This window comes from Propithecus coquereli, unplaced genomic scaffold (genome assembly GCF_000956105.1).
Source record: "Propithecus coquereli isolate 6110/MARCELLA unplaced genomic scaffold, Pcoq_1.0 Scaffold414, whole genome shotgun sequence".
Taxonomy (NCBI): Eukaryota; Metazoa; Chordata; class Mammalia; order Primates; family Indriidae; genus Propithecus; species Propithecus coquereli.
The window spans coordinates 1,030,987-1,049,306 of NW_012149886.1; the positions used below are offsets into that span (position 1 = coordinate 1,030,987).

The window sequence follows — 18,320 nt, forward strand, 5'->3', positions numbered from 1 at the left end:
CTTCTATTTAATATTGAGTATTAGTTATAGTCACCACGGTGAAACTGGTCAAAATTGAAAAAGTAGAATTACTGTTGATTAGCAGTCCATTTTTGTCCCAAATGCATGCTTGCTTATCTGTCAAAAGCCATGTGATTTCTAAGAATAAAAGAAACATAGTTTAAAGCCTAATTATCCATCCTAATAAAACATGAATAAATCCAGAAATTTTTGACTGTGTAAGTGATTGTATTTTCAACAGTTGTTTTCCTCTTGCACAACAAATGGCTTTGTAACCCAATATGTTGTTAATATAGCCACAGTAAAATCCTGTGAGGAACCAGCTGGGCTCATTTAAACTTGGGGGGAGGAAGTATCAAGAAGGAGAGGGAGAGAGAGTTTCTAACCTTTAGATTAAATAACTGGGGTGCGTTTAGTGTTTTCATAGATGGATATATGATGGAAGAGGTGTGCATGCTGTTGGATTTAGCGGGTATGCACCAGACTAGAGTTACAAGGAAAGGAAGGAAATACAGCTTGATTTTGGCAAATGTTATTAAGAGCCCGTCTCTGTGTTTGCATTCAAGCTGTCTTTACCGCTGCTCCTGTAGGAGTTGTGAGAAAAAGAAAGCGCACATTATAGCATGGATTGTTTTCAACAGGCTTGAAGTTTGCAAATCTGTTGAATCCCTCTGACAGTGTTTCTTTGCTGTCAAACAGAATGCCCAGCTGGCGGTGGCAATCCTGATGGGGAGGGTGGGGAATGGGTAGACTGTGCTCACCATGCAACAAGAATATTAGGAATTCTTCCTAAACTGTAAGTGGAGAGAAGAGAGCGCTCTCAGCCATGCTGTTATGAAAGTTTTCTTTTTCTTTTTATTTTATTTCCACTTTTATAGTGAACCTTTAAATATGTTTTAATAAGGTAACTTTTATAAAGAAATAAGTCATAGAAACAGAATTAAAGGGTGCCGTTCTGACTTGAACAGCCGGCTGTAGCTTTGGTTAAAAAAAGGAGGCAAGACTTTTGCTCATAGGTGATCTTGATTCTCATTGAGGCAAACACACAAGCTTGTTTTTTTTTTAAATACAAAGTGCGAGATTTCACTAAAAAAGGTTAAAATTGAAGTGAGTAATCTTTGGTGCATAATGCAATTGTTAATTTTAGCTCCTTGCGTGGGTGCCGTTCTGACTTGAACAGCCGGCTGTAGCCTTCATTAGAGAAGAAGCAGGCAGCTTGAGACAGGTGGAGCTGGATCAAGCTGTGAACGTGATTTGCTGGAAGCTGGTCATTAGTGTTAGAAACCAGTCTTGTTGATTTTGTCCTTCGCCCTACCATGATCATTGCAATTATTATTATTTACTTTTCGTCTTTTTTCAGGTTGACGATGATGTGTCACACTGTGTAAGGGAATCGTATGGAGATGGGCATTCCGAACTGTTAATGGGGACATGGGACTCCAGTTGTCTCTGATCACTGGTGTGGATTTTCCTGCTGTAGAACGACAGAAGCCGCTAGTAAGTCGCCAAGACCTATAGCAGGAATTCTGCGTGAAAGGTAAAGGCCTTGTCTGGCTGTCATCTCATCCGTATTTTATTATTATTATTACATAAATGTGCTTGTTTACATAGAGCAGTTCACTGAATGTAACCATAGTAGACAGTCTGTATCAGAGACTCATTTTGGCTTGTAGTCTGGAAAATTAGAGCTCAATTTGTTCACTCCATTTTAAATCTGGTCACGATGTGTTTTTTACTGAAATGCTCTGAAAAATAAATTAGGACAACAGAAGTCCTCTCTCCTCCCCCTACTCCAATACATTGAGAAACAAGCTGTTTGCCACTGGGAAATGGAACTTTTTATTTTGTTAAGCACACATACCGAGTGCCACTGAAATATAAGGAATCTGTTAGAATGCACTGGATGAAATATCCTAATACCTCCCCAAACCTAAAAGTATTGCTCACTATTCACTTATAGACTCAAACTGCTGTCCTTTTGGAAAACTTTTCCTTTTGCATTCCCACAACCCTTTTGCCAAATAAGCCTGTGTATTTAAAAATATCATTAGATACCATCTGTTTTGTCATGGTAGATTTTAGCAAATTTGCAATAAAAATTGCTGTGATTTTGATTTTTCTCATGCTTCCTATTTCCAGTTGGAAATAAAGTTACAGAATTAGTAAATGGTAATTAAACACTTCCAAAGAAACATCAAAACACTGACTTGTCCAATAATAATTACCATTGTAAAGACTGGGAATGGGACAGTCATTGCTTGGGATGTTGGGAGAAAGAACTAATTTTCTAAGCTGCAGTATCATTTCCTCCTCCTCCTCTTCTTCTTCTACTTCTTCTGCTTCTGCTTCTTCTTCTCTTCCTCCTTCCCTTCCTTTTTCTTTCTTTCTTTTTTATCACAGCTTTAAAAAATGAGGAGAAAGTAAATGCTAAATTATTCATGAGCCTCATTTGACAGCACATCAGAAGGGGAAGTGACAGGGGTTTTATGGAGGGAGGGAGAAAAAAAATAATAACAGGCTTTAACTTGAAAAGCCATTTCCAGTGTCTGTAGAGTAGTCATTGTGAGCCTGGAGTGGTGGAGTTCAGTTGTGATAGCTTCATTAGAGCTGCCTGCCAGACTTCCTTCCACAGGATCTCGCAGCACCAGCGACTGACAGGAGCCTGGGAGAGGGCTTACACTTTTAATAATGTAGCTGTCAGTCTGAAGCCTGGAATGTTGATCCTGAAAGGTTTATTGCTGAAATTAGATCCCATATTTATACTAAATTATTACCTCTTCAATTGATTTTTGCCCCTTGTAGAGTGTACTGTATTCCTTATACCTAGGGAAGTGTGTCTGTGTTTGAAATCTGCACATAATTTTTGAGTTATCTTAGAGATGCTGCAGAATATGAATATTACCTCTAGAGTCAGAAGTTGAAGGTCATCTGTTCAAGAGCTGGAGAAATATTGGGATTGGTGGTTGTGTGGGAGTTATGTGTCTCCACTTGAGATTGTTGATCCATTTTTTGGCAAAGTGTATTCACAAGTGTGTGTGCATGTGTGTAGAGGGGGTGTGCACGGGGTGACTGCATCTGCCTCTTGTGTATGCCTTGGGTACTTGCTTTCATCTTGTTCTATTCTCCTTTTGTGTAAAATTGGCGGGGGTGCCTGAGTTGCTCATTTGAATTTGAATACAAAAGGAGAAATGAAATATCTCAAGAATAATAGTGAATACTTCACCCTGCACTGACTTTATTTTCTACATCTTAACCTTCTAGGGCATAAAACCTTGTCGTTTTAATTTGTACCTGGGAGAATGTCTGAGCAAGGAGACCTGAATCAGGCGATAGTGGAGGAAGGAGGGACTGAGCAGGAGACGGCCACCCCAGAGAATGGCATCGTGAAATCGGAAAGTCTGGATGAAGAGGAGAAGCTGGAACTGCAGGTGAGCCGGAAGAGACCCTGATTCTCATTCCACTGTGTGCAGTTCTCTTCCTTTATTTCTAGATACTTGGAAGATTTGTTTACTTTTTTAATGAGTCTGGCTAGTTTTCATTAGGAAATTCACAATGCTAATTTCCCCCTTCTTCCATTGTTAGTCACTCCTGTTTCCCTGACTGAACCATGCTCTCAAATGCCTTTTGAAATGAAAAATATCTAAGGAAAGTATTTAATTACTGAATTTGCATACAGCAGCCCAGCGCCAATTTCCAGATCACTCAAGGTGAACGTGGAGGGCTTCTCCCAAGGCAGCTTTAGGCTAGCTGAGTTTTAAAAATGCATTTACTATTCTGTGGAAAGCTGAAGACCCAATTCATGGTAAACTAAGAAAAATCAAATCTTTTGACCTTCATGGGCATGCTAGGGTTCAACTCTTGGCAAACAAGCCTAAACCCTAGAATTCTCACCCAGAGACAGGGACACTTGGATAGGGGGGAAAATAAAGACTCCGAATGATTGAAGAAAGTGAGAAAGTGTTGTGATTAAATACACCTTGATTTACAAGAGAAGGAGATTTGGTAGAGGGAAAACAAACTGTACTTACAAATAGCTGGTTAAGTATGAATTTTCTTTGAACTAAATTACAACAGTGTTAACTCTTTATATACCCATAGTTAGCAAAGGCAGATAACCACATAATGGACAAAAGCCTTCAAGGCTGGCTTTTCTCCTCTCCGACAGTTGCTGCAAGAAGAGCTGAAAGTCAAAAGTTTTTAAAAGCTAGGGAAAGGAGGAATCCTCCCTACTGGTTATAATATCTGGCTGTTATTGCTTTCTCAACTGTAGCTGGTAGTGACACTCTTTCTTTCTTTCTATCAATGTCTCTTTCTCTTTCTTTCTCCCTCTCTCTTGATTGTTGGTTTATTGTTTGTTTTTTATTTTGTTTCTAACATACAGAGGCGGCTGGAGGCTCAGAACCAAGAGAGAAGAAAATCCAAGGTAGGATTCTTGAAATTCTAGGTAGACCTGATATCATGGATACAAACCGCATATTTCACATCAAAGTTGAAGTATTTGCCAACAACTCAGATGATTGCATGCAGATACTGTGGTACATTCTGGTTGTACTGATGCTGTCTGCTTTTAAAGGGATTGTGTTCACACAAATCTTTCTTTCTTGTTCTGTATGCTTTTTAATTAGAGGATTTGGGGTTCGAATGGCTGAAAATGTGTATGTTTGATCTTGTTTTTACACTTCGAGATTTTACAGTGCTTTACAAATCAAACACCCACTTGGTTTGTTTTTATTTTAAAGCAATTTGGAGTAGATGCTTTAGTCTCACTAATTGATTTCTGCCTCGAAGTAAACAGGTAATAGTGTTAACTATGCATTCCTCATCCTCACAAACATCTTCTCAGTCAAATCCCCTTCAAACTCAGTTTCAGTGGAAATTAACTTGATCACTTTTTTCTCCTGATACTTTCATGAAATAGCAGTAATTCATTCTTCATGTGTTCCCCAGTATGATGGGCACAGTTTGCTAAAAGTGTTTCTTAAACTCATCCGTTTACCTTCTGCTTCACTTCTGTTCTCATCAACACAGAGGTCTGATGCTTTGAGCCAGTGTAGCCAGTACCGAGCAGCAGACTTGAAGTTTGGTTTTAAAAATCTCATTTGGGAATGTTATGTGAACGTGGAGCTGATTTGACAGTCTGAGAATGTTTCCTGTTTGTTTTCTTTATGTTCCTCTCCTTCCTTTTTCTTTCCCCACTCTCAGTCAGGAGCAGGAAAAGGTAAACTGACGCGCAGTCTTGCTGTCTGTGAGGAATCTTCAGCCAGACCAGGAGGTGAAAGTCTTCAGGACCAGGTATACCCCCTGTCATTATCATTAATTGCATGAACGGGATCCACCTTTGTGTGCATGACTGTTGATTTGGTGTTTAAAAGTGTTTTGGGGGAGAAAAATATATTTAAGAAAATAAATCATTTTTTTTTGGCTTTATCCCCTGTTTATGAAACATTTTAAAATAGTTTAATGGTTTGTCACAGAGTATTACGTTTGCTTTTTTCCAGACCCTCTGAAAACTGCAAATGGAAAGGAATTCAAAAGAATTTAGATTAACAGTTAAATAAAAACTAAGCACAGTAGTGCTGAATTTCCTCAAAGGCTCTCTCTTGATAAGGCTGAACCAAATATAGTCCTAAGAATCCTGTCTCCTTCCTTACTGGAGATGTCTTACCTCTCAGCTCCCCAAAATGCACTTGCCTATAAGAAACACAACTGTTGGCTTGTACAAAACTTAAGATATAGTGAATAAGGTGCATTGAACTTTGGAGAAATACTTTTATGGCCTTTGGTGGAGATTTCTCAATACTGTAAAAATTGTCCAGAAATGAATCTGAGCTGATGGTGACTTTAAGTTAATATTATAAATATATCGCTGCTTATCCTTACCCATATTTCTGCTCCTTACAGCAAGACGATTAGGCTCTAAAAATTTAAATTCCACCCAAACTCTTCCGTGACAAAATGGGAAACTTCATATCATACTTATTTTTGTTTGCCTTTTAGGCATCACATTAGCTTTTATAAAAATAGCCTTGCTGCTGAAATTTCACTTATTTTATCAGAGGAAGAGAACAGTCAAGACAAAAGTAAAATGATTTATCTGAGCCCAGGGGAGGGAAAATTGATTAAAATATTATTTTTTGTTTGGTTTTGTTTTCCTTTTCTCTCTTGACTTTAGCTGAAATACTCTGAATTCCCCTTGTGGATACAGAGAGCATTGAGAGCACTTTCTTTAAAAGGACCAAAAATAAATCCCTTATAGATTTTGTCCTAAGAGTATTTTTTTCTAGCCTCATTTCCTTAACATGCCACTCGTGTCATAAGGCATGGACAGGCTATCTTCCAATAGCCATTACTATGTTTCATACACATGCTTTATTTTACTTGGGCTCTGAGAAATGTGTGGCTTTTCTTCAGCATTTTATTTGTGCTTCTATTTTTCATGGAGATTGAAAGGGGGAATAATGTGAATATCATGGCTTGTATTATTGAATGTTGATTGACGCCTTGTAATGTACTTGCACATGATATACGTTAGCTCTGCAGAATGACAGACCCTGGGAGAAATCATGCCCCAGGTGTCCCCCACTCCTAATGCTGAGCAAAGAAGGACATCCTCTATAGACTTAATCTGCTTGTTGTCCCATTTGACAAGGTACCAGGAGGAAATTTTTTAAGGGATCATCTGTATCATAGTGCCCATCCTGGACCTAAGCCTAGTTTCTCCATACGATTGGTGTAGAGAAATAAGGTGCAAACGGTGCTTTGTTCCTGCTGGTTCCAAGCTCAGACACCAAGACTAGCTTTGTAGGAGAGAATGAGAGCCTGCAAGCTTCTCTTTAGACTAGCTGAGGAGTGGTGGGCGCAGGGGGCTGATAGAAAATACCCAGACACACACATAAGCAAGTGGCCATGCTACTTTTTTAGAGAATAAAGAAGCAGACCTTTGAGTTTATATGCAATGCCTTCATTAGGTACCACCGGCACTTACAAAATGTGTGGACTGAATCCCAGAGAACACTGGCAGAAGTATAAAGTATATGGATTGTATTGCTTCCCCAATGTTTGTATATTCACAGTATTTGGAAAACTGCCTTCATTTTCCAGTGTGGGAAAAACTCTTGCTACCTGTATTACTTGATCTCAGACCCATACATGATGGTTCAGTCTGTCCTTAAGTTAAAGGAATTTTGCTTTTCTAATGTTATACTATTTACCTATCAGTGTATTACTGCAACTTGAATCACTCTTTTACTGTTGTTGGATATAAACTTATCCTGTACCAATGTATTTATTAACACTTGTATTTTATTATTGAGCATATCAATAAAAATATTAAAAAATAACAGATTGTTTTTTACCAACTCTATAGCACTTTTGTGTGTTCTTTCAACACCATAATGTATAGAAAAGATAGATTTTTTTCTGAGTATAGAATTTGTCAACACATAGCATCAGTTTGCACATTTTGTTTTTGTAGTGGATGTCCTGTAATTTCTGCTCTTGCATATGTAATATATTTCCAAGCCTCTATGAGTTTAGATTCAAACTTACAGAGGCTGGATGGTTCAATCAGTTTTGAAGAAGCAATGAGACCACTTTCATGACCCAGGACCCTCAGTTTCCACTCCTGATTAACTGGCGAATTGATTCTTCCCCACCCCCAGCCATATCTTCTGAGCCAGAAACGTTCCAGTGGTTTCCTTAGCAAGTAAAAGCAAATCATAACCCTAGAACCTGCCTCAACCTTTGCATGTTAAGATGTCTCTGTCTTAAACCATGTGATAAAAGACTCTGTAACCAAATCACACTGAGCTTTACATATTTTATATTTGTCCATCCCCAGGATAAACATGTGAAAGTCAGAAAACCCACTAAGACAAGTATTTATAATGACAGAATGTTTTATTTCATCCTCTATATTGTGTGTCTTTCCAAGTGTGGTGACTTTTTATTCTAGCAAGGAGCCCACAATAGAATCCCTCCCAAAAAAGAAACTTGGCCTTGGAGGACTTTTGTTTAATGCTTATTAGATTAGCCAGGTTTACCAAGAACCACTGAGAACCCTGAATTGGCCACAATTTGAGGAGGCAAAGCCATCAATTTAGTCACATGTAGTATGAGCATTAGTTTCATTTTCAGTGAGAGACATTATTAGTCATTAGGGATATTTTTTTTCTACATCATAAATTTTAATGTCACTAGTGGAAGAAAGCTTTCCCACCAAGTGATCTCTTACATAAGAATAAGTAGGCCTAATGTTGACTAATTTGTCATAGTTTTAATCATAGCATAGCTTTTTCATAAAACTAAAAAACATGATTTGGCTCATTCTTCTTCAAAACAGTGAACATATTATCAATCAAATCGCTGATATATGTGAGTTAATAAAAAACGATCAGTTTTCAGTGCAAAATAAATAAATATAAAAGTAGATCCAACCGCAGTACTATAAACGGTCTATCTTATGCCCAATGTTAGTTCAAGAGAATCTTATTTTGGAAAAGATTAATCAATACTAAAATAAAAATAATATTAAATATTTACATATTATTTATGGGAAATAATTCTACTTCCTACCTTTTCTAAAAGGCAATGCTTATTGTAATTATATAATGATTTATATTTTAAATAATTATGATTATAATCCATACCTAGGATTCCTGCAGTTATATAGTCTGATTTTTCATAACAGTAGAAATCACTGTTGACATGATTCTAAAATGGAGTTTTTATTGTAAGTTGGCTATCAGGGGTTTTCATTACGTCTGTTCTATCTGTAATTATGATTCGTGATATCTGTCTGTCTGTGTTTGTGCCAATTTCTCCTTATAAGGAGTTATAGAAAAGAATTTCAGAAGCCTTTTTTTTTTTCTTTTTAGACATGACAGTGGCTGTGATGTAAGCATGCTGACAAAGAAGTTTTTCCTAGGTGTTTAAAAATAAACCTGTAGAGAAAATACGAGTTGTGATCTACAGGAATTTAACTTGATTGTGATTAATATTCATGAGGCAAAGTTTTAGTGGGAGATGTTTCTTATGACCTCCCGTTGACTTCTGAAGTCCAAGTCACCTTAAAGGGCAATTAATTTTCTGACAGGTTTAATTTTTTACCATTTAAGAAAAAAAAAATCTGCACCTGGCTTTCATTTTCCGGTACTTAATAACCTTTATGCAAAATGGAAACCAGACAGAGATTATTAAATTGGGCCCTAAATTATTATATTTTTTCCCCAACAGGAATCAATTCATTTACAGCTTTCCAGTTTTTCCAGCCTGCAAGAGGAGGATAAATCTAGGAAAGATGACTCTGAAAGAGAAAAGGAAAAGGATAAAAACAAAGATAAAACCTCTGAAAAACCCAAGATCAGAATGTTATCAAAAGGTGAATGTGAAAATGTTTCCTTAACTTACTCAATTTGGGCACATACTTATTCACAGAGTACATTCTAGATTTCACATGCATAGTCCCCTCCCACCCAACCCTGCCTATAATTTCATATGCGTAACGTATGTATGTGTGTAAAAGATGTGAACTTGATTTTCTTTCTGTTTATGGTGTTATTTGTGTTGCTAAAGAGGTTATTTTCAGGATCACATATTTCTTTGGGTTCACATTTGAATCTTTTGTTTTCAATGACAAGCTTGTACAGAGGAGTAATATAAATCTGCTCTTAATTCAGGTTTATTAGACAGATTAACTTGGATTGATGAAGAGTAATGATACCGTGTTTTACATTTTAACTTTCATGCTTATCTTAAAAGACGATAGTGGATTAGCAATTCTCAGTCAATAAGTGATGTGGTCTCCAAAGCACAGATGTATATGCCAACGGAATAGATGATTAACATTTTATCTGGCACAGATGAATGTAGTCTGTGCACTAGTATAATGTCACATAATGTTCATTTAAAAAATAATACACTTCTACTGCAATAAATAGTTCTCTAAAAAAGTCTTTCTAAAATCTTCTCAAATCGCAAACCTACCAGACTATTCAAATTGTTACCATACATATCGTTGTACAAAACAAAACTAAGTTGAAAGGAAGAGTGCCATGAATAAATAGCCTTGCAGTATATTAAAAAAACTAAAAAGAAACAACTGAGAAAGAATAGGGCATCTGATCAGCTGAGGAATGACAGCCACCTCTAATATTATGTTCTATAACCACATATCTGTTTGTAATGGTTGTCTGTGCTGCTGAATATCTAAAACCCAAGGTGTATATGAGAGTATAGAAGTTCAGGTTCCTAAAACAGTTTTAGAAATTAAGCTTTAGCCAGCCTTAGGAGATTTAAAATACTGGGAATATTTAGTGCCCATCTGTGTTTTTACTGATCAATATTTAGATAGTCTCATAACAACTTTCATGTTTTGCCTCCTCTGTGTTAAGAGAAAAAGGTTCTCAAACTCTAGAGAGCTCTCTCTGTGGGTGGGAGTACCTGTCAGGTGGAGTTTGTGCCCTTGCTGATTTACAGTACAGAATGAACACATGATATTTGACTCCACCTCCCTCCCGCCCAAACTGTGCCCACTTCCCCTCCTATGACATTTGGGTCTTTCCACAGTTAGGATCTATTGGGTGTTTTCAATCCCCGAATCTAATTTTCATTCTGATGTTATACTGCCAGGTTGCTAGTTTTGAAACACATATTTTCATACCAATAGCTTCATCTAAAATTTACCCGAGCAGGAGGGAAAGATTGGGAAAACCTTTTCCACCCCACCTTCCCACCCTCACTCTTGACAACTTCATCCTGCTATTTGTTTCAGATTGCAGCCAAGAGTACACGGATTCTACAGGCATAGACTTACATGAGTTTCTGATTAACACATTAAAGAATAATTCCAGGTAAATTATTAAATAAGCCTCTTATTTTTAGAAGGATCAAATGGAATATTACAATCAAAGTTATTAATCCAACACTTCTAAGAAGGCTGTGGTAAAATGCAGATACCTTCCCCGATGTCTTAAACCATCTCCTGTATTGTCTCTTCTCTGCTAATGGTTTGCATGTTTACTGTTTATACAAAGTGTTAATACTGGGTAGTTACCCAATGAATAAATTATGGTTTAACAGTCTGATTTCCTGATCACAAAGAGATACTAAGGGGAAAAATAGAGAATGAAAATTATTGATGTCAAATAAGCCAATTATGTTTCAATGCAGTTATATATTCATCTATAGTCAATACTTGGGCTTAGCTTTGCTCCAGTTTTATATTAATTTAAAATATGCTATTATTTGAGGTGTTTTGTGGTCCTAATACTTTGCATTCCATAATTAACATTAAGACTATAAAATATATTACAAAATACTTAACAAATGAGATAAGAAATAATCTTAAGTAAAATGAAATAATAATATGCCAATGTTCAATCTATTCCAGAGAAGAATTAGATATAGGTTGGTAGCAACATATGTTTAATTTTTTCCATACATTTAATGAACTATTTAGGTCTTTGGGAATATAAAATACATAAAAGCTCTTCACTTTAACATTTATTTTGCAGGGACAGGATGATACTCTTGAAAATGGAGCAGGAAATTATTGATTTCATTGGTGACAACAAGTATGTTAAATTGTAATGCTGGTTAGTTTTATGATGTGTCTTAGTTTGGTATTTGGGCTAAATTATCCATTCTGGAAAGATGTAGGGATAGATAAAACATTGTTTAATGTGTTTCTTGATTTGTTAAATGGAGATGTTATTGGAGTTCAGAGATATATGCTGATGGGAGTTGTTGCTTGAACCATGTGTGCGCCTGCTTGTTAAATTCCTGACAAAATGGCTATAAACAGGGGGCTACTGATTAGCATAGAGTAGCTGTAATGAGAAGCGACCCTTTTCATTTTTATTATAGTTTTTTAATGGGCTCCAGCTGGCTGCAGTCAGTTATGCCTGGAAATAATTGTGCTGCTTTCAGTGTAAACCGTGTAATGACACATTTCCAGATAGGCATCTCCAATCACGCATTATGTCATCTCATTTGTCCTGTCCCTGGCTCCGTTGATAAGGTATCATGGACTAAAATAGAGTACTTTCCAACAGACATTAAGTTCTTTTTGGCAAGAGAAATGCACAACTATGAAACAAAGATACTTATTGTAGCTTAATCAATAAATCTATAAGTGGAAAATTCGTCTGGAAATGAGGACATTAAGTGATGCCAGAAATGAAATAGGCTTAGTGGTTTGGATGAAAGAGAAATAGTTATGTGCGTGTACCTGTAAAATGTACTACGGGCAAGAAATGAAAGTGCTGATTCCACTTTTCCTTATATTCTGTTCCAGTAATCATTACAAAAAGTTCCCTCAGATGTCATCATATCAGAGGATGCTTGTCCATAGGGTGGCAGCTTACTTTGGATTGGATCACAATGTGGATCAAACAGGAAAATCTGTTATCATCAACAAGACCAGCAGCACCAGAATGTAAGTCCCATCACTGTACATATTTAGCATTTTCTTTTTCTCCTATGGATTCATTTATAAGAGCACAGTAAAAAAATTCAAAGTACTTGACATTTAAAATGTGCAATGTTATTTATCTCTTGCTCTTATTAGCAGTAGTGTGGCATTTATCTGTAGAAGATTATCTGAGAACCAGGAAAGTTGATAAAATTCAGGCAATAAAGTGGATTTATTCCCTGATCTTTTACATAGCTCCTGAAACAGAATTTTCTTTCTTCCATCCATATTCTATGAAGTTACATACAAAACCACGGGAAACTTTGTGTCAAATATAACTTGAAAACAACAGATATTTTTAAACAACCATGACATATACAGGATAATTGTTTTTCCCTTTCTTTTTTTTTTTTTTTGGTTTTTAGACATCAATCTTATTGTGATTTCTAGAGTAATAAAAAGCTCTGAACCTGGAGACAGAAATCCTGCCTCTAAAACTCAGTTCCCCTTATTGTGTGGATAGTTGTGTGAGTAGGAACAAGTCATTTAAAATCTGCCATCTCGGTTTTTCCACCTGTAAAATGAGTTTTGAGCTAGATGATATATCTAAGACGTAGCTCTAAAATGAGTATGACAATTTGTTTTTCCTTTTTAAAATAATTACTTTTATCTTAATACCTTTTCATGTCCCATTGAGTCAATAAAAGCATAATAAGATGAGTAGTCATTTGCTTTGAAACTTGAAGCTGTCTCTCTTGAACCCATGTATCTTTTGAGCACAGTGCAAGCCAGTTCTATAGCAAAAGGCACATTAAACTCAAAAACCGTCCCCAAGTAAAGCATCCGCTTTTATAATTTTCTTTTCCATGGTGTCCTTGATATGGAATGCTGTTAGTGAAGGGAGCTTTTGTGTCAAGCAGAGTATTATGGTTAAAATATTTTTTATTTTCTGCTCCCCAGGGGTTGGGACAAGTGGGGATGGAGATCAGGCTCTTTCTCTACTCAAGGATCAGTCTGTGCTCAGCAGAGGCAGAGTGAAAGTCATAGTGAAGAGAGCACAAACTGGGGTATCTGGGACCAAGCTTTGCTATTATCTTAGGGACAATGAGCACTCCACTTCTATGGGCTTCAAATTACTTGTATATCTGCAGGACAGTTTGAAGTGAATAATGTTTAAGGGCCCTTGAAGCTTTGGAATTATTGGGTCCTGTGGTTGCGTTCTATTGTGCTGGCAAAACACATTTTAAAAAAATTTATCAGCTTTCCACTTTATCTGATTGTTGACACATGTGCCTCATATTTTGAGCACTAGTGGGAATTAAAGGTCACTATTCTTTAATGCTTTACATCTTCCGTCTCCATCAACTACCTCTTGTTGTTGTTGTTATTGTTGTGTTGTTGTTTGTTATTCTCCATTCTGATTTTCCTTATGGCTTTCAGATACCATAATGCAGGGCATGCTGATTGCAAAATAGCGAAGCCGTTGACTACCTCCTTTTAATTTTTTCTTCCTCTCTGTAAGGCCATAGCAAATATGGAAAAGCCTATAGATCAAGTAGATCAAATTTGATACAGTTTCAACTGTTGGATAGATTTATTTTTAATTCATGCTGGTTTTGCAACCACATTGTCATGAATACCAGTACATGTATTTGAGAACTGTTTCCTTGGAGAATGGCTTTTGAGAAAATTAAGCATTATATGAAGACTCTTGGTAAACTTCGAGTGATGGAGGTAAACTTGCTCTGGCCAATATTGTAGCTGCATATGGCTATTTACATTTAATTTACGTTAATTCAGTTTAAATAAAATTTAAACTCTAAAATTCAGTTCCTCCATCAGGATAGCCACATTTCAAGTGCCTATGTTGGACAGAGCATATATATAGAATATTTCCATGAGTTTTGAACATTCTGAATCCTTATGTTTCCTGCAAGTTCCCAAATATCACTACAGAATATAATTTGCCCTATAAAACTTTTATTTCCTGGATAATAGGCATGTTATTAGTAGACTTCTTTTAGTAGACTTCTTTACTTCCAGAAAGGCACTAGCTTTTGTTTTTTAATAGCCATTTAAAAATAGACCCCACATGTTTGTGCCTTCAGGAAGAGTGAACAGTGAATGTGTACAGAGAATGCCTCTCGAAGGTGTGGTTGCTACCACAGGATTGCGAGGGCCCAGTCTCTGCCTAGCTCCTTGCTCTTGCACATACCCTTTAGCCACCCCTCCATGAGTCAAATCGTGCCTAAGCAAAGAAGTCTAATGACTCTAAGTCATGAACTTTCAAGGCATTTCCTGAAGAGCTGAGCTTAACAATGTTCAATCCACAGCTGTCAAGTCCTACTGTTCTGTTCCAAGCACATTTCTGACCATTCTCTATTTGAGTGATTCTTGGGGGTGGGAAGAGTGCTGGCGGTTCAGGGACAATTGATGTCTTAGGACAAAAAAAAAGGAAGACAAAGTAAATGTCCTTTTGCAAATAGTATTAAATCGCAATTTTCAGGATCTGAATCCTTGTTGGCAGTTTTAGTAAAAAGAAATGCTGTTTTGTGGAAAATTATATGTTTGATTTTAAAAGTCTGTTGCCATGCTCTTTGGAGATGAAGTTCAAAATGGAGCATTCTATTCAGAATATTCTATTCAAGTTCTAGATGTCTCAATTTCTTTGGTTTTGTGAAAATTTCAAGTGTTGTCTTATCAGGGAAATTGACATGTGATGGTCAGGGGAACCATACTAATTTAGAAATATTACTGGATTGATTGTTTCCATGTATTTAAAGGAAGGGGACTGAGATGGGGGCACCTCAGATGGCTCCCTGAGAGCTGCACGTGTGGGGCGTACCTTTCCAATGTGTACAGTTTTATGAAATACATCTCTAAATGGCACTGTAACTTGGAAGAAATGATGAAACGTGTGGATGGAGAATGCAGAAAAATGTGCATTGAGGATATAAAACTGAACCGAAAGGTTCAGGGAGAGAAAAAAACACTTTTATATTGATTTTTAATTTTTCTTCTTCACTGACACTTCAGTGCTCCTCTGACATGGATGCATAAATCACTGTAGCGATATTAGCTACCTCTTGGCTAGAATTTGTTTCCCAAAATCCTGCATTTCTGCATGAAAGGCAGTTTAAGTGTTCATAATTACAGAATGTGACTTGAGAATGTTAAGTTTTGGATGGCAAAGGAATAATTTCACATGAAATTAAAAATGTTTAGGTCATAACAACATCCTCTGTGAGGATTATATATAGATGCGTATGTACTAACCTCTAGTATTTTCTGTAATAGCCTCAGATATAATCCATCTGCCCTATCATGATAGAAAGAACTTGTCTCAGGATATACTTCTCAGTTAGTTAAATGACATCATCTCTTACTTATAATAGCATTACCTACTGTTTATTCATTGCACTGAGTTCTTTATCTCTTGTTTCATGCTATTATTACATTTAATCCTAAAATATATATCGAACATAAATAATTAGAGCCTCCTTCATGAGAAGAAGAAAATGAGGCACAAACTGAAGTTCAGTTTGGGGCTTACAGAGAAGCAATGATTAACATGACTGGGATCTAAACCAATCTGTCTAATGCCAAGAAAAATTTTCTTAAATAATCTAATTCTCTTAAACCAAAAGCATCCAGAAAATATTGAGCAAAGTCCTTAAAAAGAGTCCTTGGATTGGTTGGTAATTCCAATTCTTTTAAGCCCTTTGTTGTCACATAAGAAACAGTGATTGAAGGACAAGATATTTTTAAACTTTAACTCAGCGATATCATTAAGTAATAGAACCTTCCTAGAATTTAATAGTTCTTGCTACATTTTCTGTGCTTATTGATGCCGCTAGATGTGTTTCTTTTGGAGAGTACATCCATTAAATTTAAGCCGTACTTTACTCCATTTCACTCCCTTTTTTCTAAGAATAAAAAAGCCATATTTATTCATAATGTTAGTGCAGAAGATGAACCTATTCATCGTGTTATTACAAAATTACTGCCACAATCAACCCAATTGTCCAATTCAATGGCTTCATGCCATGTCCACAAGAACCATCAAATACCACAAGAAACAATAAGGCAAGACGGAATGGTAGTTGAAGTAAAGTCAGAGGCCTCACTTTAATACATCTGAGGATTCTGGGCACTTGTGAATTACCTGATGAGAGCAGAGATATCATGTTTTTGATGTCCTGTAATATACACAGACAAAACTTTCCTGATGTTAGAAATGTATTTCCAGCAACTGCAAGTCACCAACCAATCTATATCCGGCATCCAGACTTCAGTCTCTGGGGTTACACAAAAACTATATAATAAGATTTCTGTCCTCACAGGTCTTACACTCTGCTTATAGAGATTGGTTGAATGACTTAAGAATCTCGCTCGTCTTAAAACCTGAAACATTTGATGAAAATCTTTGTGGACCCATAGTAGGCACATAACAACTGCCTAGGGAATGGCTTTATGATTAATATGCAGCATAGCATATAAAGGAGATTCAGCGGGAACCACTGGCCCACCCATTTCATGGCTCACATAGGCATTTAGGAAGACTTTGATGAAAGCTAAGCCTTAACAAATAGAGTGAGGAGGGGGATACACTGCAATCTGGGGTACTGGGTATAAATGAATTTATGATGATAATCTCTACATTTATTGAGCATTTACTAATAGCTGGGAATTTTGCTGATATGGTTCCATTTAGTTCTCGCTACCATCTAATGAAGAGGATGTTTTAAAATCATTTTCCAACCTTACTGAGGGAGAATAAGTGAATTGCCCAAAGTCACATTGCTATGAAGTGAGATGAGGATTCTAATCCTGATCATTTGCCCTCAAATCGAGGAGACTTTATAATGTTGTTACGCTGGCGAGAGGCAAATGTGGAGAGATGATATTGTCAGCACCAGTGGGAAGCTATGTAGGATTGGAGGGGGCCTTTAAGGCAGGCAGCCCCTAAAACACAAGGATTGATGTATGTAACATGATACTTTAGAAAGGTTAATCTGGTACTGACTAGCAGGATATACTTAAGAGAGAATAAACAAAGGTAGAAAGACTTGGCTGAGTGTTGCTATCATCAAGGCATGGGATTGGAATAAAGGACATAGTCCATGGAAATTAGGAAATAATAATTACGCTATCATCTGAGCAAACTGATGAACTTGAAAGAATTAGAAAGGGAAGTCGCCTTGCCCCAGCATCACTGCAACCTTGTCGGTGCTCAGAGCTAGCTAGTGTATGTGACCTATAGCCTCCAAGCACATCTTTTGCTGAACAAATTGGATCTTAATGACTGGGGACACCTATGGTTAGAATTTACTGCCTTTTCATTGAAGTAACAAATGGAGTCTCTAAAGTGAGGATCTCCACATTGTGTTTTCTCACCTTTAGTTAGTTCCACCCTGCCACCCCCCTGTAGATTGCCAGAAATATGTTTCACTGTCCAGCACTTTTTATTTTTTTATGTTGTAATTCTTTGTTGGCCATCGGATCAGGTGGTGATGCCCAATGAGCTGCCTGGAAATCTAGGATGGAGAAATTAGGGTCTACGTTAGTTTGGCCTTACAAATGATATTTACAATGTATTTACTCTCTACAGTATAATGTTACATTTTTATATTTAGGACTTAGGCTAAAAATATGAATAGTGATCTTATTAAAATATTTAAAATGCTATAAATATGTGTCCTTCTGTATGAGAAGCATTGCCTTTATCTTTGTTTCTCTTTCTGATCTGCACGTTCTCTTTTATTCCTCTTGTGTCTAGTACAAAGCATCTCATTTTTTTTATTATATTTTCTCACATGGCTTTTCTTTTCTCGATCCCAGAGAAAGGATACACACTTAGTGTGTACCATTTGGAGACTAGAAACCATTCACTTACACAAGTGTTTTC

General features: G+C 36.7%; 1 protein-coding gene across 8 annotated transcripts in view; it reads left to right on the forward strand.

Moving 5' to 3' along the window:
• The window catches only part of ARPP21 (cAMP-regulated phosphoprotein, 21kDa), a 153,444-nt gene that overhangs the window by 41,481 nt on the left and 93,643 nt on the right, over positions 1-18,320 (forward strand). For 2 of the 8 annotated variants that reach the window (XM_012653138.1, XM_012653139.1), the window contains 8 exons: positions 1,361-1,537; positions 3,262-3,428; positions 4,382-4,423; positions 5,203-5,292; positions 9,235-9,379; positions 10,772-10,850; positions 11,514-11,573; positions 12,296-12,436. In XM_012653138.1, coding sequence (XP_012508592.1) covers positions 3,300-3,428; positions 4,382-4,423; positions 5,203-5,292; positions 9,235-9,379; positions 10,772-10,850; positions 11,514-11,573; positions 12,296-12,436 — 686 coding nt within the window. In that variant the 5' untranslated portion in view covers positions 1,361-1,537; positions 3,262-3,299. The other 6 variants (XM_012653141.1, XM_012653140.1, XM_012653142.1 and 3 more) reach the window with 6 other exon arrangements.